The sequence below is a fragment of the Maylandia zebra genome, linkage group LG13 (assembly GCF_041146795.1).
Source record: "Maylandia zebra isolate NMK-2024a linkage group LG13, Mzebra_GT3a, whole genome shotgun sequence".
Classification (NCBI taxonomy): Eukaryota; Metazoa; Chordata; class Actinopteri; order Cichliformes; family Cichlidae; genus Maylandia; species Maylandia zebra.
Window position 1 is genome coordinate 11,891,764 of NC_135179.1, and position 24,312 is coordinate 11,916,075.

Here is a 24,312-nt window from a genome sequence, read left to right on the forward strand (position 1 = left end):
GAGCCGCATGTCGCCCTCCAACGATAGTGGTAAAGGTGGAAACAACAAACTTGTTTTACCACAACCAAAACAAAATGCACACATCATACAATTCAACCAGGCTAGGAAGTAGGGCTGCCACAAACGATTATTTTGATAGTCGACTAGTCACCGATTATTTTGGCGATTAGTCGACTAATCAGATCATCATCCATTGGACGTAAAACGTACAGCTTATTGCACCAGCAGCATCTGCTCTTATATAACTATCATTAGCTTACAGCTTTAAGTGTTTAAGGTCTGTGCTAACTAAAAATAAAGACAGGATGATAGTTTATTAAATTTTAATGAAATTTGCAGATTGTTTCGGTGAAGTTTAATAAACTCCTTGCTATCTAAAATATAACAGCATCTCACACTTCTGATAATCAGCTGTCTGCTTGACGTTTATTCAGCTGTGTAAAAACTATAACTTTAATCTCAGCCAAACTGATTTACTCAGGAACAAATAAAATACTAAAAAAATAAAAAATAAAAAAAAAAGGCAAAACAATAACATTTTTAAGTTATCTAAGTGACTTATATATCACGTTTAACCTGAGGAGCGAAAGACGGCGGTGGGTTTGAAAACTATTTGCCGGGAGTCCGGTGCTCTCACGGCTCTAGTTAGCCTAGCCCCCGGCTAGCTATCGAGCTAGTGGGTAACAGACGTCTCCGAAAACGTCGGAGCGCTTTTGAAAATATGTGGTGTCTTGATAAACTGAGCAGATATTTGAGGTTTACACAGCTACATTCTCGCCTGAAAATATGTTAAACGTTTATTTTGTGACCCAGAAAGAATAATAAGAGTAATATTAAAACTAACTAGCTGCCGCCATTGTTGGAAACTGAGCTGGGCCGCGCTATGAATTCTGGGACACAGCTTCTTCTTCTTCGGGGTTTAACGGCAGCTGGCATCCTTGTACATGCAGTGCTGCCATCTTCTGTTTCAGTCCGTTATTACACTCTTAAATCCTGCTACTTATTTCTGTGTCTTTTGGATCTTACAAAGCTTCAAACGACGCGTCGACTATTAAATCAGTCGTCGACGATTTTGATAGTCGACGTAATCGTGACTAGTCGACTAATCGTGGCAGCCCTACTAGGAAGGCACACAAGGAGATAAGCAGCAGGTGATGTATGGCCCAAAAGTAAACAAATATTCAATGGCTAGAGCACATGCTAGTTAGACTCCATATAACAGGAAAACGGGAACAGCAAACAGTGGATGGAAATTACTGATGTGGTTAAATATTGTGCGGCCAAGTATATGGTGCCAACTCGTATGACAAAAAAGGAGTGCTTTAAGAGGCACCCAGGCTAAAACATCCCAAGCAGAAAATATTTTTGAATTTTAGTTTTATTATGTGACCGCATTGTGTAGGGTCTGTCACCCACCCCTACAGCAAATCTTTGCTTTGTAAAAGACAGAACAGATATGTAACGCACACAAAAATGCCCACAGAAGCTTATGAACTTTAGAATGTGTGAGGAGTTTTCTGACTTAATGGTGACATCCAAAGTGTTTTGCGATTCCCCATCTGTCCAGCTTTATGTTCTATGCTCTTCTGTTTTCAGAAATCAGTCCTGTGACGAGGTATTATTAGGGGCATGAGACACACCTGGGCCCAGAATGACCTCCTGTCCAGTAAATGAAGCCTGGTTCAGTACAAATTCTTCTCCTTACACATTACAGAGGCTTCTTTTTACAGTTTCAGCTACAAATAAAATACATCTCTACTTGAACCTGACTGGTGCTGACCTTTAGGGACTGGAGTACATAAAAAAATTAACTCATTTGACAGCAATTTACATTAACCTACCCATCAGATTTAATTGCTTATTAACTGAAGGTGCCAAAATACTGATCCAGGCAGTCCAAGCCCACTTTAACCCCTGCTCTCAAGATATTCTCGAGGCATTAAATTAATGTATGCCAATTACTGCAACTTGTGATAATGATATTTAAAGTTGATAACAGAAAAAACTCATGCTAAAATTTTTTTAAAGTAATTTAAATGCATTTTTCCGTCCTTAAAACTTTACGTGACTCAAAGGTAAGTTAAGTTTGAAATTTCTATCCATCCATCCATCCATCCATCCATCCATCCATCCATCCATCCATTCGCTTCCGCTTATCCTTTTCAGGGTCGCGGGGGGCGCTGGAGCCTATCCCAGCTGTCATAGGGCAAGAGGCGGGGTACACCCTGGACAGGTCGCCAGTCTGTCGCAGTGTTGGTGTATTTCTATCCAAATACACCAATTTACTTTGAGGGGCTGTAAGTCAGAAAACTGTCATAGTTTGAAGGTACAAAACAAAAACAAACAAGTTAATACTAATATATCTGCAATAGGCCAACATCAGCCAAAAGCAGGAAATCAATACATAAGATGACCATTTTTTATTTATCAGAAAAATATACTATTTTTTGCAGACTTTCCCTAAAATTGTTACATTTTTTAAAATTCGTAGTTTGTTTGTCAATGTATAAGTCAGATTTAGATATGCAAGATATGCAAATATTGATGCTGATAGAATCATTAACCGGACAATCCAGGTTTAAATCTGTAAATTCTGTCAACAATATTCAAAACAGCTCAGTCAGATGGTCTGCCCCGCCAAAATACATTTTTATATATAACCATCCACCCCCACACGCACAACTACCCAGGCAGTATGTCACTGAAAACACGAAGACTGATGTGTTTGTATGTCTTCTCTCACATCAAGAAGGTAAAAATACAATCTGAGCTAACCAGAAAAAAAATCCTTTGCATTCAAACACCCGATAACATTAGGAATGACATGCTGCCTGTGTTCAGAAAGAGGTGGATCCAATGAGATTAGGAAAGGCACACACACAGCCAATAAGCAGGCTAATCATATTGTACTGATTGTTGGTATATTGCTCCTCTTTTTCTCTCCTTGAGGCATTGTGTGTTAGCACCCTGGATTTCTTTATTTTTGTATGACTGGCAATTACATTTAATGCAGTAATTAAATGCTGTATAGATATTTCTCATTTGCTTTTAATATAAATATAATTTAAATCTTTAGCAGGTCTAAATATATTTTTAAATTGTTTCAAAAAAGGCAATTTACTTCCCTCAACTATTACTTTCAGTTAGTTCATGCCTGAGAGGCCCTGTTTACAAATGAAAATCATCATAACAACACCAAAGTTATCAGTGGTTTCCTGATGACTAGTCTGGTTCTGCTGCAATACACTAATGTCCCTTCTTGACATTTCTCTGTTTATCTGGTTAAATGTTGAAAATGATGAAGCGGTTTAAGGTTTTAAAAAGCTAAGTTACAAAGATTTTACTTGTTAGTCTGGAGCAAAAGGAGGAACAAGCCAAGTCAACTTTACTTACAGAGCATTTTAAAAACAGCTAGCACTGACCAAAGTGCTGAACATAAAATATGAAAAAATGTAAATATGAATACTAAAAATAAAAATACAATAATAGTAAACAAAAAAACAATACCAGTATGGGCTCACAATTTTACAACGGGTTGCATTCCCCCCATTCAGTATTTGCTATATTCATACTGTGCATTAACACTTAGAAGTGCATAGCTTTGAGGGTCCCCATTTAAATCTGACATTCATATTCAAATTATTATCCTGTTTCTTTGCCTCATTGGATATAAAACTATCCAATCAGGGGAACAAAGTAACACAACTGGACCAATCATTCAGTGAGAATAGCTTGCCATCAGAAATAGAAGGGGAGGGTCAGGAGATAGACACAGCTGTCTAACTATTGCCCACAACAGACTCAAGGGGGGTGTGGATGTGCGTGTGTGTGTGCGTGTGTGCGTGTGGTGGTGAAGCCCAACCCTGTCCAGTTAAGCAGTGGTGAACAGGTGCAAAGCTTTGTGCATGGATGTGTGTGTGTGTGTGTGTGTAAATCACCATTATTCCAGAGTGGCTGGCCCTGTATTATTAATTCAGAAATACTGGGCTGGGGCTAAGGGCAGCAGCTGGCATTATGTGTGCATGTGAGTGTTTGTGTGGCCAACATAAGACCCCCTCCCTGATCATTTGTGAAGCCCCTATACTCTTCTAGATCAACAGAGAAGCACTGTGCCGTTTGTCTCCTTGAATGCCTGTAAACTTTATACACACCACCACACATACACACTACTCTGCAACCACAAATACACACTCATGCACGCATACACACTAGAGCACAATAGCTCAGCCCCACAGGCAAGAGTAAACAATCAAGTACTATACCCCAAGTATTGTCAAGAGCACCGCCTCCCCTGCACCAGTACTGCCCCCAACACACACCAGCCCAGCCGCGCCTCATTCAAAGGGTCCATTCATGTGCTGCACTGAAGGGCCGACAGTAAGTGCTCTCCACCTCACTAACTGCTGCTCTCTGCTCTCCTCTCCGTCCTGCCTGTTTACCTGTCTGTCTCTCCACCTGCCTTAGTGTGTGCCCATCTGTCTATTACGGTGAATTCACTGTGGGCATATTTAGCACAGCTCATTCACACACTTTTTATTATTTTCTCACTAAACTTTGTTCTTGCAACTCAGAAATTGCGATGCCAACAAATAACCAGAGAAAAGAGACTTTATTAAGTTTTTTATGTGATGAAGTACATAAGTAATATAGTTGTTTACATCTGAATTCAAGGATAATGGATATAGAGGGATGTGACAGACTGCAGTTCATAAAGCTTTTAAAATGTAACACTTATTCAATTCCCCTCACAATTACTCACTCCTCGTCGTCTGAACGAAAATCATATTTGTTTTGGTTCACCTGCAACTAAAACTTCCCGATGTCTCATAAAGACACCACAACTCAGTTCAATAAAAGACTTGAGCGTAAGCCTTAAAAAAATATTTTCAGGGTCTTGTGGAAACAGTGGCGCCCCAGTTGTGCCCACAACAAGAGACTTGTGCTTTCACAGGTAAGGGTGAAAGCAAAGTAAAGCTGTCTATAATTCTGTTAGAGACAAAAAGCACAAGACCTCAGATACCAGAATGAGCTTCCATTGGTAGGGGCTCACCCTAAGTTCTGCTCATGACAATGGCAAGAATAAACTAGGCGTCTAGTTTTGGTTGGACATGGTTTGGGCATCTCCAACCAGATGTAGACCCCTAGGCAGGCCAAGGATGCTGAAGAAATTACTTCACCTCTGCATTCCCATCCTCGGGAGGTCTGGGCATCTCTCCTTAGACTGCTGCCCCCATGACTCAACCTGGTTGATCAATGAATGGATGCCTGGATGGATGGATTGCTTATTTAAAATTTGGCAGTGTAAATTCAGGAAGTATTACAGACTTTGGGGAAACGAATCACAGTGTGATTGCAATTAGTGACCGCTTGCCTGTCTGTAACACCTTGAGGTGGCAGACAGTATATCACTTTAACTACAGCAAACACTTTTCTCTCTGTCCCTGGGAGCTGGTGCTTGTCATTTTGTAACGCCTTTCTGTCTAAGAGGCTGTTTTTGACAACTTGTCCACCTCAGCTGGCCAGCATCAGGCACTTAGGCCTCTCACACAGTTAAAAAGAAACAAAGATGGCTATATGTGTGTCATCTATACTGTAATCAGTTTTAGCCAATTACTAATGAAAATTAATCCTTTAATTTTCATTTAACTCAAAACATTCATATTAAGTATTAAATCTGCTACTTGCACTTCCTGAAAATTACAAACAAGATTAAAAAATACATATGCCAGACTAAAATCAAACCAAAGTTTTCACACGCAGTTATGTTAAAATTCATTCACTACAATGGGGAAAAGTTCCCAGTCAGTAACAGCTAACTACTGTAATTGCAAAAGAAAAAGCTTCCAAACAAGTGATCAATCAAAAAGTGAAGGCAACAAATCATTATATATGTCACTCTCCTAACAGTAAAGAGGAAATGATAGATGACTTAAGTATAGAAAAACTCCAATATACAGACAAAGAACACCAGCTAACAAGCAGTACGATTTATCTGACTTTAAAATATTTCTTGAGGTTTATAGTTGCACCAACTTGTTCAACTGTTTGCTCTCCGTGTCAAATGGCTCATCTGTTTCTCCACAGAGTATTTCACCAACAAAGACATACGCCCAGTGAAACAAAACGTTGGTGAAGGGAGATAAAATCGCATTTTTGGTTAAATACTTAAGAATATTTGTGAACTTGCCAGTCTAGTCCTGCAAACTACTTAATAAGCAGGCAATGTCCCAGGCCTATTCCAGCTCAAAATATTTTGTGGAAACACTCAAACCACGGAGCAATATCTGAATATGGCAGATGTTCGTCATCTTTTCTTCTCAGTTCTCCCCCTCCACCTCCTCTCATACAGCAGTCTGCTGTTGAACCTCATGTTCCAGCCGCTATGCTGTGAGACATCTGCACCTCACTCACTGTTTCTTTCTTTCCTTTCTGTCTCATCTTTCCTGTCTATGCAAACACACACACACACACACACACACACACACACACACACACACACACACACACACACACACACACACACACACACACACACACACACACACAGAATTCTTTGCTTGATGACAGATGGCAAGTCAACAATTGTACAGCGTCACTCTCTCAAAACACAGACACACACACCACATGTACACACAAACACAGAAACAAACACCACCTCCTTGTCCTCCTGTCCCTTTGTGTCCAATCCCTTGTCAAATGCCTTGATTTGTTTCTTACAGCTGAGAGTATGCATTAGTCTGTGTCTGTGTGTGTGTGTTTCTTTACCTTGGTATATTAAGCAGTAGTTTAATGAGAGCATGGTGAAGAGCGGGTCCCAGCCAGTGGACCATATGGGGGCCATTTAGCCCCCTCAGAACATTGAGCCAAGCCTTGCTGACATGATTACCACTGCTGTCCACTGCTCTACACTAGTGTCAGATTGGGAATGGGGAATTTTATCATGGACAGCTAATTAATGACTGGAGATTGGCAACCATAGATGGAGGAGTCTGAGGGAGGATGAAAAAATGTTGTCACTGTTTGGTGTTGTCTTCTTCTGTTTTTAGTCAGGCCAAATAACCAAGATTCTGTGAAACATGTGTATACCAATAAGAAAAATGCATGCAAACAAACATGTACACGTGCAGTAAAAAAAAAAAACATGGTCACATTTTATGCATTTTCTCTGGTCTGCATGCACTGTACACCTTTATACCTTTATTAATGCATGTATTTATTCATGTGTGACATTTTCAGCGTGTCTGTGTGGCACAGCAGGCTGAAGCTAGTGGCTCTGTTAATCCCGTCAGGGACAGATTACAGGTGGGAAGTTATAAATAGACTGACTGACCCTTTAACCATGATCACTGTAACATCAACATGCAGCTCAACTATTAAGTCACCAACCCAATAGCCATCAGTCAGATTCAGAAATGCTGAATAAAAATTTTAAAAAGGGGCTCCAATAACCACAAAAACCTCTTTCCTGGCTTCTGTAACAGACGATGCTCTGTGGAGCTCATGCTCGGACTTAAAAATGAGGCAACAAAGAGCTCTGTGCTACAAATTGAAGAGAAATGCATCAAGGATGCTGTCCAGTTGCTTTGAGCAAACAGATGTACACCACTGTCGACCATTTTGGTTCTGCTGAAAACACCTTTGTTGTGTTATACACCTGATTTATTCTTGCTGCACCCAAATCAACTGCAACATCCATTTTTCCCCAAACAGGGGATAAAGCATTTCTTAATTCATCCTTATCTTATTTGAAACTTCAGCATGTGAAAAAAAAATCATACAAGAATAAAATCATCACAGAGAAAAAACTGGGCACCAAAAACAGTTTCTAGGGAAATTTTCAGCATGGACATACTAAATAATACACACACTGTTACTGGAGCAGTAATCATTTTGTCAGCTGTGGTAAGCAACAGCCTGGCTAGTGTCGTCCTGTTGTCAGTGTGAAAAGCAGTTCTAAGACATACGATCAGACTGTGCTGTTCTATTATTTAAAAAGGCACAAACAGACAGTATATCTGATTATCTGTAGTACTCGATACTGGAGAGAAAAACTAGTTTGAAATGGAGCTGTACAAGGTCTCATTACAGGGTTTTATTAAATACAGTAGACTATTATTTTTCAGAAGTTTTAATATCATATCAAGCTATGGATTAAAATTTTGTCAAAACTGGAAAAGAAAAAAAAAATGGCCACATAAAAAGCCAAAACAGTCTCACTCTGGGGTAATACTTCTGTCAGCTACTGTAACACTTACATTAGCTGCTAGCAACTAGGAACTAATCTGTTGGCCCAAATCAGCCAAACCAACCCCCACTGTAACCTGCCTTCTCTAATCAACCCAAAGCCTGCTCCCACCAGCTCTCAATAACCTCAAGATGTTAAACCACACACTACCCTATTAGTCTAATCTGTGTTAGCACATTTAAACATAGATTCTGGTTTCCACTTAAACTCAAATTGCTTTGTCAAGTGAGGACAGTGCAGCTGCTGTCAACAGATCTTATTAAACTAAAGACACATCTCCAGGCTCCCTTTGGAACAAGGGAAAATACTTGTGGAGGAACCTGAGGCGTGTAGGAAATCTAGGATACATAAAGGTTTTTTCCCTTAAAAAAAACATTGTCTGGGCTAAATTTGAAAAACGAAGCAAGCATTGGCAACAATATTCAACAATAGCCTTACTGGTGCAAGTGGCATAAACCATGTTGTTAAAGAAATCCATCATATAACATCTGTTAGTTGTTGGATTTGTGTTGCGTGACCATGAAAATGTCTAACAAGCTTGAGTCACATTCTTATATATACACAGTAGCACCTTTATATAAATGAATTATTAATTTATATATGTATTAAATTCTAACATTGATAACAAACTGTATAATTTGTTTAATTATTAGCAGCAGATGACAGACAATATGTTTAGCTGAGGGTGCTTCTGATCACACTTATTACTAATCAAGTGAAAGGAGTGATAATGTATAGCATGTAAGCAGGGTGCATTAAGCAAAATTTGGATTCTGACAATGATTTTCAGAGTAGTGATAAATAATAACTAACAATAACCTTGTGAAGTGTACATGTGTGAATATATGTGCATCCACCCACAGTGTGATCAAATGTTTGAGGTCAGCATATTGATGATCCTGAGCTGCAAACTAATCCCATTATTCAACCTCTCCTCCTTTACTCCCCGCTCACTTCCTCTGTCCAAGCTGTTCATCTGCAGTGATCAGCACTCCATTCATTGATTCACTCATTCATTTATCCAAGACTGCCTAACTCTACATTAATTCATTCACACACCCATCCATTACTCCAGGAGTGTCCTTGTGCATGGCTTTTATAGGGATGCTTCAGCCGATCTTACTGAGCTGACAGTTATATTGCTTCAGGCCATTGAGCTCACAACTCGCAAAATTTATCCGTGGTTATGCTGAGGCAGTGTAACGCTAACACAGACATAATCCAAAAACCAAAAAACATATATTCCAGCTAAACACAAAGTTATCTGTGTATGTTATCCATCTACATTTTGTGTCCACACGTGCTAGCTGCAGGTCTTTTTAGTTCACAAGTTGGCTTCCTCTGTTCCATATTGGCTCTACCTGTCACAAACTGTCTCTCTGCTGTTCGTCTGTAGGCTCTGCAGACTAGTCTGTCTGCACTGTGCTGTCAGTCTGTCTGACTGCCTGGCTGTCTGCCATTCTCTGCAGTGTAGAGTGAGTCATTCTCAGGACAATGGAGACAGTTTGTAAAGCCACACTGGAGCGTACACTTCCTCCGGATGTGCAAGAGGATGCCATTCATAACAAAGCCTTCACTGTCTGTGTGTCTACTATTGGCCTGTAGAATAAGTTTGAGAAAAAGAGGGGATGAATAATGGTACATGGAAATGAGAGAGAAGAGAAGAGAAGAGAAGAGAAGAGAAGAGAAGAGAAGAGAAGAGAAGAGAAGAGAAGAGAAGAGAAGAGAAGAGAAGAGAAGAGAGAAAGGCGACACAGCAGACAGTAGCAGAGGCAGCGGCTGGTGATTGATATCAGAGATCTGGCACTGCCACCTGATCCAGCCAGCCTCCCTCCAGCATCACTGAACTCACTGAACTCACTGAGCCAAGATGGCTGCCTCACTGCACTGCACCCAATGAACCCCACAGCAGCCCAATGTATACAGTATAGCACGTACAGTTCCCAGAGGGATTAATTTTAAGAGACTGTACAAGAGGAAAGAGTGCAGAAAGGACAGGTGTGCTGTTCCTTATTGCAGCTCAGTGTCTCATAAGAGAGTGGTGAGATGCAGACAGGTTGCGTGAAAAGCCTAATGTGAAACTGCACAAGGACGAGTATGTACAACATCCCCTTGATTCTATCAACAAAGAATTATTGATCCTGACCACTTCATAGCACGTCTGTAACAAGACACACTCCACTTTGACATAGTTTAGAGATCAGTAGCTTTGAGGAAAGCCACTTCACTGGGGACAGATAAATGGATTTTCATAAAGAGACACATTGAATATCTAATGCAGCTACTTCCTGGGTTCCGTATTATGTCATTTCCAAACAAACGATGGAAAGATACAGGCAACGTGAGCAGCATGAGCAGAGCTAAAGATACAAATGAAGTTATGAAGAACAAACATTTTTGTGAATGTGTAGGATGCTGCAATGTAATTTAATTGCTGCAATGTAATTCAATTCCTTTTATAATATAATATCATAACCAATACACAATCGAGACCATATGTCCGAGCCTGTAGCCTCGTTTGACCTCTTGATTTTTCCCTCCATTATGCAGTCAAAGAAATCAATAATTTCCACTACAAAATTATTGAACTCAGAGAGGAAGAACAAAGAGAAGTGTTCCTTCCTGTGGTGATGATTCATATATTATTAAGATGACTGCATTCGAGAAAACATGGATGTGTATTTGTAGTATAATTTCTATTTTCTTACAGCTTATGGGAATAGAAGTGATATGCAAAGAGGTATTTGAACTGAACTAGCCTGATGCCCTTTTTATATTTTTAATTCCTAGCAGAAATACAAGATTTATACTTTTAAATGAAGCTGAGTGAAATTTAAAGAAGGAAACATATTGTTTGCAAAAATTGCAGCATATATTTGCAGTATATTGTGTTTCCCTTCTGACTTCAACAGTAAGTTTTCATAGCATTTTCTTTAAACATTTTTTTCTAAATGCATCTATATTCTTTAAGTTTCATGTAAAAATAAATCTAAGTTGTTTGAAAAAAAAACCTGTATCGCTCCTCTATCTCTTGGGAGATAAATAATGATCAAACAAGTCTGCAAGAAGCCTAACTCTACTTTGATATAGTTTTGAGATTATTAGCTTTACGGAAGAGCACTTCACATGGGACAAAGTGTCAAAGAAAAGACAATGCTTTTCACCCTGTCCTCTCTCCTCCAGTGTTTCTCCTCCCTCCTAGCCATCTGTTGTGCTGACTGCTGTGTGGGTTGATGCTGATGGAGGTAACATTATCCACAACTACTGTGTGACCTCTGTGGCCTCATATAGGTTGTCAGAAAGTAAAGTCCCAGCTTTGGCAGAAAAGAAGACAGGTATACTTCAAGATTTAGATATTAAAGCTAAACTAAAACAGCTCTGTTAGGCATTTAAATATTGATTGTTACCCACAGATAATCAACACAATACAGTGTCCTTCCAAGGTTACACTTGCACCTATTTTCAGAAATTAATAATTTATTTAAATATTTTTAAAATTTATAGTTGTTTTAATTCCATAATGATTTTGGTTTACTTCTCCATCTGTTCCTTTTATGACGCATTGTGTGGCAGCTTACGGGATTAATCCACTGTTTTTTTTACTTCCATTGATAAAGACATAATGCAGCCAAATGCACTCCCCACTCTGATTCAATGAAAGGAGGAAGGAAATCATCATTGTGGTAGTGAGCGAGTAAGCATTCAAAGGCTCGGTCATCTAAGGACATGGTGCACTCTGTTTTTGTAGAGGTAAAGCTCTTGATGCTTATCTCTGGGTTGCAAGATTACAAAGATAATTCATCTTAACTTTGCGTAACTTTATGCTTTTATTACATTTACATTTCATTACGCTTTATTTTATGCGATCTCTTGTGCATTTCTTTCATGTCTTATGGATCTTTTACTCAGTGTTTATGAAACACTTTGTATTTCAAATTGGTCTCATTGTTTGAAGTAGAAAGGCAATACGGAAAGTAAGGATGCATCCTGAAGCTCTGATATAGTTACAGTACAGGTTAAAAAGGTTGACTGAGGTTGGTGCAGTTGGGCATACATATACAGATATAAGCTACAGAAATAAGTGTATACAGACACCAACTTGTCAAATAAACTCACAGGTACACATAGTCCCTTCGAAGTCCATGAGCAAGAAGTCATGACCGTCACTGATATTTTGAAGGGTAAATGCTTTCTCCTAATCAATCATTTCTAATTTATAAGCAGAGGAAAGAGTAGCATAAAACAATAAATAAAAATCAGACATTTCTTATCATAGTTGTCTTTTAGCTAATCTGGTTAAATAAAAGAAGACAAAACTGTCCGTTTTATTTATCCAATGGACATACATATCTACAACTTTAGAACAGTTATATCATCAGCAAACGTACAAACAACAGTCTTTATAAAGCTCTTTTATATCTGAACCAAGCCTGAGCTATCAGCAATCAGACCAAATAAAACAACAACCAAAATATTCAACCAACCTGCTTATTATTAAAAGAAAATTTCTGTACGCAAGCAGAGTTTTTCCAACTAATTAACATCAAGTTGTTTTTGATAGCAAGATTTTACCATATTGGAACTACATACTTAACAGCTGCTGTAGACCTGAACTGAGAGAATAAAATTAAACTAAAATGATCAATTACAAGATTACCAAAAATACAACCTGAATTATGGAATACACAAACAAGACTGAATTAGTAACAGGAAGACAAACACATCAGTACTCATCTAAGCAGAAACTATACACAAACCCAGCAGTTATTTAGGTATTGCTCTCATACTGACTAGAACAAAAACAGGAAAACTGTTTTTACAATTTTTTTAACTAGAGGTTTTCAAAGGCACTTAAGAGCCTCATTCCTTTATACAGAGAGATTCTAAAACTCCAGAGGTTCAGTGTTTTAGTCTCTGTGTCTATTGTCACTGTCACTCAGTTCAAAACAAAAAGACGTTAGAAGAGTTAGAAAGTACAGGCTCTTCCAGACAGTGAGAGCACAACTGAATGCAATCATATTAGCACAAAGTTTTGTGTATGTGGAAGTTTAACTTTCTGCATTGGCCTATCTTGCCATTTTATTTCAGCATAAAGCTGTTTAATGACTAAGACTGCAGTGTCTGCTGTATCACGACCTGGACAGTGAGTCAGCACCCTGACCTTGCTTCACTCCACACACAAACACAGAGAAAGATTTAGCATATGATGCAGACAAACATTCATATTCCTGACACAAACAAACACCCCTTCTTTCCTCCCTAACCTCTATCTCTCTCTCCCTCTCACTGCAAGCACTAGTATTGCTGCGTCGTGACTGGGGGCGATGTGTTCCTCTTAATATGCACAGACGACTGTCTGAGAATCATACTGGCATGTTGGCGTATATTGACAACGATTTGCCCCTCTTTTTTACTACCGTAATACAGATTGTTTTTGAGTGTCTGACACAGTGAGAGAGCGATAATCCAGTCCATGTAGTAGGAGCAGCATATACTCCTGCTGTGCTGTAGGCTGAGCCTACAATACCCAGAAACCTGCTGTCTGTTATGTACCCATGTCACTTCCTGTTCAAGAGTTTCTGTTACACATTCCTAAAACAGCATCACAGTCAAGAGGATGCTGCTCATTGGCCTAAAAGACTGGAAATCCCCTTGTTCTACCCCTGAAGCACTCCTTCTAAAAGACATTCACATACACTTAGTCGTATCCCTCAGGCAGACACACGACCCCATGAAATTGTGGTTTAGGAGAAAAACAAAAAAAAGTCCTGAAGTGTCTACCAGTCAGTGATGCATTCATCACAGAGCTACTCTATAGCACTTTCTTGGCCAATTCTGTCCAGTCTGGCCTTGCTACAAATGCCTTCTTTTGTGTTGTGACTACCACTGAGTGAGCATAAGCTGTGAATGTTTGAGGACAGGGAAGTACTATTTTTTGCCACATGTTCTTCAGCTATTGCAAAATTTTCCCATTTCTCATTCATTTTGCTATAAACAGGATGTGCTGTCAGTGAACCCCCCCACCACACACACACACACACACACACCCTGACTCCACCCAAACTATCCCCTCAACCCCACATCATATGACTCCCAATGACACCACGCTATGAACTTAAAACTTCTGTTTTCAATAACACCGCAGAGAGACAGAACTAACTGGATTTCAGACAAGCAGAGACACTGGCATAAAAAAAAACAACAAAAAAAACAAAACAGAAAAAGAACACTACACACTAGCCCAGTAGATGTTGTTAAGTGCACACATATATACACTTGTGCATACAAATTTAAGCACATACCCATGCACAGTCCTTTCAGTCACAACTTGAGAGGGGCATATAGTGGCTTAGCAAACACAGCCAGGCAAGCTTATAATATACAAAGACACACACACTCATGTACAGTCTCATACTACATAATCAGACATCCATGTTATCACTCATACACAGACACACACACAATCGCAACACTCACATCCTCCCACCAGCACATGTGGAAAGGCACAGCCAGGCCCTCAGTCTAGACAAGAGGCAGAGGAAAAGAAGAAGAGAGGAGGCAGAAGCACAGGGGAGGGGTGTAGAAGAAGAAGAGAGGTACTGGATGTACTTACCCCGTTTCTGGAGCCATCCCTCTCTAACGATGGTGACATCGCTCATGGTTCCTTCACGCCGAGTCTGATGCCGCTGCACGCCTGCTCCACTGAGAGAGAGAGAGGGAGGAGGGGAGGAGAGGAGAGGAGGAGAGAAAGAGAGGGAGAGGAGGAGGAGAGGAGAGGAGGGGGGCCGGCTCTCCCAGCCTCCGCGTCACTCTCCCTCCCTTCCTTTCCCGTTCACCCTCTCGTTCGCGCAGCCTCTCTCTTAGACACACACACACAAACACGCGGTGTGTATGTATATTGTACGTGTGTGTCGACTTGCTTCCTGTTGTGGCTTATCTCCTCAGCTCCCTCCCTACTTCTTCTCCTTCTTCTTCTTCTCCCCCTCCTCCTCCACCTCCTCCTCTCTCGTTCCCTCTCCAGACCTTCCTCCTCACCAGCAGTGACTCAGCCTGTAAGGAAGTGAAAGGAGAGAAAAATAATAATACAGAAAAAAGTAGAGATGGGTTTATTTTTCTTCCTCTCTTGCTGGTCCCCTCTTCCTCTCATAAGTCCTTTTCTGACAAGACAAACAACTAGTTATTGGGAGGGCTGCTTCCTCTCCTTCTCTCTCCACCCAATCATACACCCAGTTCCTCTTTTTATCCACGCAACACTCTCTCTGATAAACAAGATGAATTATTACAGAACTGTCAATGAAGCCAAAAAAAAAAAAAACCTGACACTGACTGCCAAACCAAAATCCCAGAGCTAAAGAACTCATTCATTCACAGATATGTCTGTCCTGGTTAGCAGGTTGTGCACCATACATAAGCCAATCTAGCGCTCTGCCTTCAATGTATTTCTGTATATCAAATAATTTTTTTCAATGTGTGTGTGTGTGGGTATGTGTGGGCTGATTTGAACGTATGTGGGAGGTGAGAGAGCTTCTCAGGACTGTGGAGTAGGGCTTGGTTATAAATAGCAACAACGGCAGTTAGGGATGCTCTCACGCTCCCTTTCTCTCTGCAAATCTCTGCACCTCTCTGTCGTCTCACTCCTGCTCTCCCTCCCCTCTCTTTGTCTCTCTGCATAGCTGCTGCGTTCACCTCAGATGCACCCTACTACACTGTATTACAAAACCCCGCAACGACACTACGCTGCTCAGCTTGAATGAAGATCAGCACCACGGGAGCTAGGCTAGTAGTCAATGCTATCTAGCTGGAAATCAGTATTCAGATCAGCTACTGTCTGCAATGCTGCAGACACTTGTGGGGTCTGCAGCGTCAGAATGCTGGAATAGACCCACAGATGCGCACACACCCTAGTAGGTGACACAGGGATTTTTCTTTTCTTTCTTTTTTTTAATACATTTTGAAGCAGCAGAGTCGTGACTAGTCAGCGAGCAAATGAACAAATGCAGACTAGTTCATCACATTTAGGTTTGTTGGTAATCAAAGCTCAGAGATTCATTTAATCAACAGGAGGATATCTACTTTCACATTTCAAACATGTCATATGTCTCAAATGTCAAAATGATAACTTTTTGTTCAACACTTTGGATTTAAGAAATTATAGCACCTGTTTTATGCCGTTATTTTGTTTAATTATTGAAAACAATCAATAATGTACATTTTTGCACCTTTGATAATACCTGAAAATGACCTTGGATTTGAGGATGTTTAATATTTTACCATCCAAATACAATGTAATTAGGTATGTGAGCAACTAATCAATCAACTAATCAACTATACAATTAAACTGGAGTTTCTAGTCAGCATATTCACATTTTATACAGGTACATCACCAGCCAACTGTTGGTTTTAAGATTTTAGGCAGCCACCTACGATGGCTACTGTCCTGCCCTGAAGTTGTAAATATCACATCATGGTTCTGCACTACTTTGATCTAAATCAGTAAGAGGCTGTGCCAGAGCAAAATGGCAAAGACCACTCAACCGTGTTCTGCAAAGGTGCACGGATGCTAACCTGTAAGAAAGTAGGGTGCTTACGCTAACACAGTAAACATCGGCCACTTTAGTGTCGAATTGCCACATATTTCAGCAAACTTAGAAATAAGATTTGATTATCTGATTATAAAGAAATACATTTTTGTTTTCAAACAACTTAAATGCACATAAAGTGTGTGTGCTCTCTTATTTTTAGACTAGTTAAATAGTCAATTTTTTACCCCAGCACATCTAACCTATTAATTTTGTTGGCAAATATATTAACCCTATGGGAACATCTCTTGCTGTAGTTTTAATGTTTGGAATTTATTCATCATACTTTTTTCTAGTTCTTAAATGTCTATTTCTGAAATGTCTAAAAATTAAAATCAATCAAATTCACACCATAAGATAAGGTGCTTGTGTTACAGAAGACAAAAATCAAACATTTAATTTACAATATTACTTATTCAGATGGTTCCTTTTGTGTCCTTTTGTTCAACAGAAAGAGACCTCGTTCTTGAAATCCAGTTGATATTTGTGAAACTGAGGCATAAAGACTATCATAATGGCACTACTTTAGAAGAGAAAAATAAATGACTTTCAGCCCTAGTAATTACATCCAAGGGGATAACATTCTTTTTATAGACACTATACAATTTTGGATTAAGCTTGTTATTCAATAAAGCTTTGGTTAGCTTCAACCTTAATCTGTGAAGCATAGCCTGGACTGAGTTGAGTTGAGGAGAGTTGAAGTGAGGAGAGGAGAGGAATGTCCAGACAGTGGCAACCCCTTGTCACTAGGGTGGCTGTTGCTATGGTGACATGTACTGCAATGATGAACCAACCATGCCAGGGGAAGCACCTGCCAGACAACATTTATTTCATGCCCTTTCATTTCAGAGGCAACAACAAAGACAAAAAAATACAAATAAGGAAAAGAAACTTTAAGAAAAGAGAAAAAGACTCAGTGGAGGCAGACACATAGCGAGTGGCAGCATTCAACGAATATGTGTTACATAACAGCAGAACCCTGTTTTTATTATTTACTTTGTTTTGCAGAAGTGATGTTCTCACTATAATTTTGAGATAGTGTATCCAAGAGCATCAGTTGCCACACCTATAGAAAACAATGTGCGTTCAAAATAATAAACAAACTTACTACTTAGTAAAAAAATTTTATATATAAATTTAAAATATTTTTTCAGTATATGAGCAATCTCAATATGAAGGGAATATTATAGTTTGCAAGCACAAGACACTACATTGGCATGTATACTCCACAATGCAATGTAGTGATATTGATGGACGAGTAAACTGGGATTTAAAGCAAATATACAATTTTTCCATTTTTAATTTGTCTATCCATAATTTAAGTAGTGTTACCATGGAAATGCATTTCTGAAAGAGTGACTTAACTAAGACAAGCTTAGAAGTGCATCCAAAAGGATAAAAACAACTGAGATTCACTCTTAAGTTTGTTGAACCATGATATTGAGTACATAGAGCACAGTATGGGATTTTGAACTCAATGTAACTAGAAGAACTATACTTACAAGGTGTTGTAACTATACAACACCTCTCAGCACATATTTGGGCAATTGATATAAAGCATTATCTGAATTAAGTTTATTGTCAGTTCATTTACGGGGACATATAAATTGCATCTCTATAATCACCAGTAAGTTCCACCCCAGAATAAAGCTTTAAATTGCTTTTTGTCCCCAGAATTATACTTCTTCCAGGGACATTGAGGGTTGCTTGAGAGCTCTGTGTTTCTCTTTTAACAGTCTTTGCTACAACTGAGAACTACAGAATACTTGATGAATTCCCCCATAATTTACTCTGAAATTGTGATGAAAGTGGAATAATTTCAACACTTTATAAGCTCCATCTGCTTTAACTTTGAACTGGAACACTTTCAGCTTGACGAAGACTAATACAAGCAATGCCAGTTCTTACACAAGTTAAGCTATCTACACTGCTCAAATCCCCACTCATGTCTCTTAATATTGCAAAGGTAAGAAACAGACCCAAATCCAAATCCACAGGTCTGCCTTAAACAATTTAATCTTTGTTGTATTTTATTTAAAAAAAACAAAAAAGCAGATCACATTTCAGACACCAGCATTTTCCAACCACTGTTCAAGGAAAGAAAGCTAAATATCTTTCTTGTAACATACTAACAAGCATACCTGCAAACAGGTTTTTTCCCCAGGTTCTCTAATATTTCAAGACTCTCCTGGCAAACTTCTGTATTTGGCATGACCCGCAAACTTTCTACTAAAAAAAAATCAGCAAGTTTTGTGTTCCTCTTATGTTGCCCAAGTTGCCAGACTGTCTATGAAACACAGTCTTCATACACACAACCACACACTACATAGAACTTCAACCATCTGGCAGCAAAACCTGGCAACACACATCCCAATTCATGGGTCTGTGCAGCTAGTCTCTGCACAGGCAAATTCGTTCATTGCTGAATTACTAGCTGGCATCCGAGCTGTTGTTTCACCACTTATCTCTTCTGATTGTGAAAATACTGTAAAGACTAAGACCAAAATAAATAATTGTGAGTTGAGGTATACATACTACTCTTCAAGTGTGTGTAATAAGGACTGGTTTACTTCAGTATAGTTGGAAAGAAAGTTCACCGATCCATAACTCATAACAAAAACATAAAAACATAAAAATTCATATAAGCTAGCCAAACAGCACTGGTCTCTCTGTTCAGCTGACTGGAAGATGATATCAAATGAGACTGTGTAAGTCAAGCATGTTGAACTGATTCCCAGTCTCTTACCCACAGTAAGGAATATAGTTTATTAATTTAACTCTGGTGTTAATCTGTACTCAATATCAACAGATACCTAAGGTATTAAGACAGAAAAAGTTATATCACTAATTGATATAAATTTAAACAGTAATAAGGAAGAATGTCTGCAAGTAGATTTTTTTGCACTACTACGATAGAAACTGAAGCCTAAGTGGAAGAGAGTCTACTGTACTCTAAGCAAAGCACCAGTACACGATATACAAATATATAAGACTAAAATATGCACCATTACTGGTGTAGCTCTACAGAACAAGTCATCTACAAAAGGAGATATACACTGACGTCGCAAGCTATCACTATTCTTTAGCTAATTCTATATGTAATCAGCTCTAAAAGGTAGAACATTCCCATCAAACTCAGGTCAGGACAGTACACCTCACCTCAATTCACCTTTCATCACCCTTCCTCACCCACAACACTGGCCTCATGAAAACTCTGGCTGACATCCACAGCAGCAAATCCACAATCTAAATTCCTAAATGAAAGCCAGCCTTTGGCAGGACCTCAAGTGTTACACTCTGTTAACACAGAAAGTGCTTTAGGTGTTGTTGTCCCCCCCCCTTAGATGGTCTGTTTAATCCGGATCTGATATGAGAAATTCGCTTCTATTTTAATCAATGAAGCTGCCTTCACAGGCTACTTAGGGTTGAAGTCTATTTTCTTCTCTTCATAAGCATTTAATGATGCGAGGGTACATTCGATGGCGAACACTGCCAATACACAGGTAAGCACACTACACTGATGCTTCTGTATGAAGTGCTGCTTTCATTAGAAGAGACGGAAAATAAAATTAAAAATAAAATGATTAGTCAATTGTTGTACAAGTGCTTAATCTTTTGCATCAAGCAAACATGCTGAGGATGGTTATCAGAGTTTCTGAAATGTAAGTTCTTCCTTTGTATGAAAAGCCTGAGATGTGGAATGTAATGTAACTGTTATTTATTTGTTATTATTAAATGAAAGTGAATTTAACTAGAAAGTGAACACATGAGATTAAATGTTTGTGTCTAGATCTGTGCTTTATTTTCTATACAAATCCTATCAAGCTGAGTGTTCACAGTGCTAAAAGTCCTAGACCCAAAACTGGCCTTGGTACACAAGTGTTTTTTGATTTTTGTTGAGTTCTTTGTTCAAAACAGTTCAGGTTTAGGAACTTGTCAAGGTCACTTCTCTCTTCTTTCACTAACCAACTGAAATCAGAAGGAATGGGACTTAAAATATCAGCTCTGCAAATAACAGCAAAGGAGAAAAACTTGAGAAGCCTTGTGTAGCCTAGCAACAAAAGGTGCTGGACAGATGCATTTGATGCACTAAAACTTTCTCTATATATGTACTTATGACTCTCTCGTTTACTCCTCACTTCAGCAACTGGTGAGAAAACTTAAAACTGAAACTAGGTTTCTACTTTAGAATCAACAATAAGACTTGTTCAGTTCAATTTAACTCAATTTTATTTTTATAGCACCAAATAATAAAAACAGTCACCTTGAGGCACTTTAAATTGTACGGTAAAAACCCTACAATAATACAAAGAAAACAATCAAACGACCCCCTGTGAGCAAGCAGTTGGCAACACTGGGAAAGAAAAATGCCCTTTTAACAGGAAGAAACCTCCAGCAGAAGCCGGCTCAGGGAGGGGCAGCCATCTGCTACAACTGGTTATGGGTGATGAGAGGAAGACAGGACAAAAGACATGCAGAGATAATACTAACGAATGATTAAATGCAGAGTGGTATAAAAAGACATAGTGAGTGATGTTAGTGCATCCTGGGAAGGCCCCAGCAGCCTTGGCCTATTTTATCGTAACTAAAGGTGGATTCAGTGTCACCCAGTCCAGCCCCCGCTCTATGCTTTGTTATAATGGAAAGGTTTGAGGGTGGGTGGGCGTTGCAATGTGCAAGACTTGTTGCTTGAAATTTTATGTCATTACTGGATTATGGTATTGGTATGTTATTTATATGCATGCATAACCTCAATGTTCACATATGCTGGATTCTGCCTATTATAGAAATGTATAGACTTAATTTTTCCATTAATGAAATATTATTATTATTTTTTACTATTATTGATACATCCCTCGTTTGAACCTCTGGTCAGATGGTGTCTTTCTGTACTGAGATCGCATGTTCGTCCTCCCAAAGTCTAAAGATATGTTTGTTAGGTTAATTGCTGGATCCAAATTGGCTGGAGGTGGGGATGTAAGTTAGATAAAGTGCTTAAGTAGATAGAACAAAGTGCTTGTAGTGTAAAGCACTTCAACTGGTCATTGAAGTGCTTTACACTACAAACACTTTGTTCTATCTACACTACAAGCAAGAGCAGAAAAGTGCTCTATAAATTAATTTTTCCTTTTCATTAGAATTCATGTACTAACCATTTTTCAGACTTTATGTAAAGAAACTATTAAATCAAACAATTAAAAAAATATATACTACAGTTAAAAAGTGGGTCAATATTTAATGTTGAGTGTTGCAATACACATACTAAACAGAGGCTATTATGTTCAAAACCAAAGTAATGAATATGCCGCGGTGGTTACCTTATCGCCACTCAGTATCTCTGTGCATTTGATCAGATATGCGTTTTGTTTTGCTCTAAGTTTCTTGAGAGTTTGCATTAAAAAAAAAACCATTGCAGGGGAGCCTTTAAGGTTGTAAACTGACATTTTGGTGAAAAGGAAAAGTATATTCCCTATTTACATTAAGGAGAAGTATATGGAAAGAAACAAACCAAAGGATTACATTAAATTGAACAATTATAATCAGTTTGGGCCTAATTAATTGACCTAAGTTGTTTAAATTAAGCATTTGTATTAGACATGCGCCAACTGACCGGCCAGGCACCAAATCGGTCAATTGCCAGTCTTCTCAGCTCAAAACCAGTGATCGGATGGTCAGCCTCCCATATGACCTATTGCAAGCTCAGAGCCAGCAGAATCAGTATGAGCAAAGAATCAAAGCACTTTTGAAGAAAATTATAAAAATGAGTAATAAAAGAGAAAAGGGTGAAGTTACAAACATTAGGTAAATAATACAAGTGCCTACCCTTTGTCATGTTACATAAATCTGGGGCACCTACTTTTCTTTCATAGGGTAAGTTAAAGGTGGGTAAAAGCAACTCATTTTCAGTTTATTATCTGTACATCTTTCCAGTAGCAAAGCATTTTTTTTTTTTTTTTTTTTTTTTGAGAGAGAGAGAAGATTCTGTAGCCTTATTGCAGTTTGGGGATTTTTGTAATGATCTCTTTGACATGAAGATAATATTTTGTTCTGATACAATTCTTAAAAAGAAAATAAGAATCAATAAAAATTGGTAAGCAGGTTTCCTCTAATTTCTATTCTGCTTGGGCTCCTAAATCGATTATAATCCAAATATCAGGCTCCAAAAGTAAAAATTTGCAACACATATTGTTTACTAATTCAACCAGCACTATTCCCATTATTATCAACTGGATTATCTACGAGTGTGGCACACCCTCTTAATTACTTGCCGTAACTTGTGTAGGCAAATCGAGCCAGGCCTAGTCTGCCGTTTCTCTGCATACCGCGTACATGCAAATCATCCCGATATACTGCTGCCTCAAACTGCAGTGATGTATCCAGCAGGTAGGATGAATATGATTGATTAAGACACACAGGTACCACCACTGCAATACCTGCGTCACGGTGATTTGAAACAACTGACGCATATCACACGCAGGCAGAAAACTGCACGCACGATAAACGTTTAAAAACACTACTTTTTATCCCCCGCCTCAGTTTTCCCTTGTGAGCGGTCAAACACACCTCGCTAATGTTATCACGAGGCATTATATTACTAGCTTTAGCGTTGCTCGTGCCGTGTTTACTGTCACAACAGTGTGGCTAGCTAACAGTATTACCTGTAGCCGCAGGTGCGGTAGAGGTGGTGGTGTGTGGTATCCCCCTTGCACCTGCTGTTGACAGGACGGCTCGGGTTATTAATTATTTTTTTCCACGCTTCTTAAGTGAGGAACACTAAGCTATCCTGGGACTGCAAGCTAAGTAAGCTAAGAAACCGTCGTCGGTTCACGTTACGAGCCGATGCAGAAATAATCGTTTGCAGACACATCAAACGGATTTCCGCGGAGCTTTCGTTTACCGCAGCCAACGGTTGTTTTGACTCTGGTGAGGAAAACCGGTGACGTCACTCAGGGAAACGGCAACCCCATTTCTGTTATGTCCCCATCCCCCCACCCACATTCTCACACACACGCACGCGCGCGCACTCCCTACCGTCTCGTCTCGTTCTCCCGTTTTCGATTTTAACGGTTTCAGTTCTGTGTCTTGTTTTCCTTCCCTGTGGAGCTCTCTCATCATCTCATCCCAACACCCCGTGCGTCTGTGCCGGCTAATAAGCCAAGTATCGCGAGAATTAAGTGCTTAGGTGGTTTATCTGCGAGATAACTGAATCACAAACCCAAACATATCATCAGAAATAAGATGTGAGACAGACTTTATCGATCCCAGAAGTTTGGTGATTGTTGTGTCACAGTAGTCAAGACATTACACAGCCTATGACAATAGCTTAAATAAAGAAGAACAGTATGACAAGGGCAGAAAAATTGGAGCACAATTTTTAAAATAGAGCAATACCATGATGTTGTCTAAGTAGTTTTTATTTTTATTTAATTTTTTCCCTTTTTTAAAATTCAAGTTAGTATTATTTGGTTTTCTCGGCTGGAAATAACA

At 39.1% G+C, this 24,312-nt stretch overlaps 1 protein-coding gene across 5 annotated transcripts in view; it reads right to left on the reverse strand.

The window, feature by feature from the left end:
• The window catches only part of akt3a (v-akt murine thymoma viral oncogene homolog 3a), a 61,774-nt gene extending 37,795 nt beyond the window's left edge, over positions 1-23,979 (reverse strand). For 4 of the 5 annotated variants that reach the window (XR_013101351.1, XR_013101353.1, XR_013101352.1 and 1 more), the window contains exons 1-2: positions 23,484-23,828; positions 14,859-15,295 (exon numbers count right to left, since the gene is read on the reverse strand). Coding sequence is in view for 2 of the 5 variants with exons in the window: in XM_004551421.4 (XP_004551478.1) it covers positions 14,859-14,904 (46 nt within the window). In the remaining 3 variants the exon portion in view is untranslated. Of the gene's footprint in view, positions 1-14,858; positions 15,296-23,483; positions 23,829-23,856 lie in introns of those variants that run through there. The other variant, XM_004551422.3, reaches the window with a different exon arrangement.
• Positions 23,980-24,312: the final 333 nt, after the last annotated feature.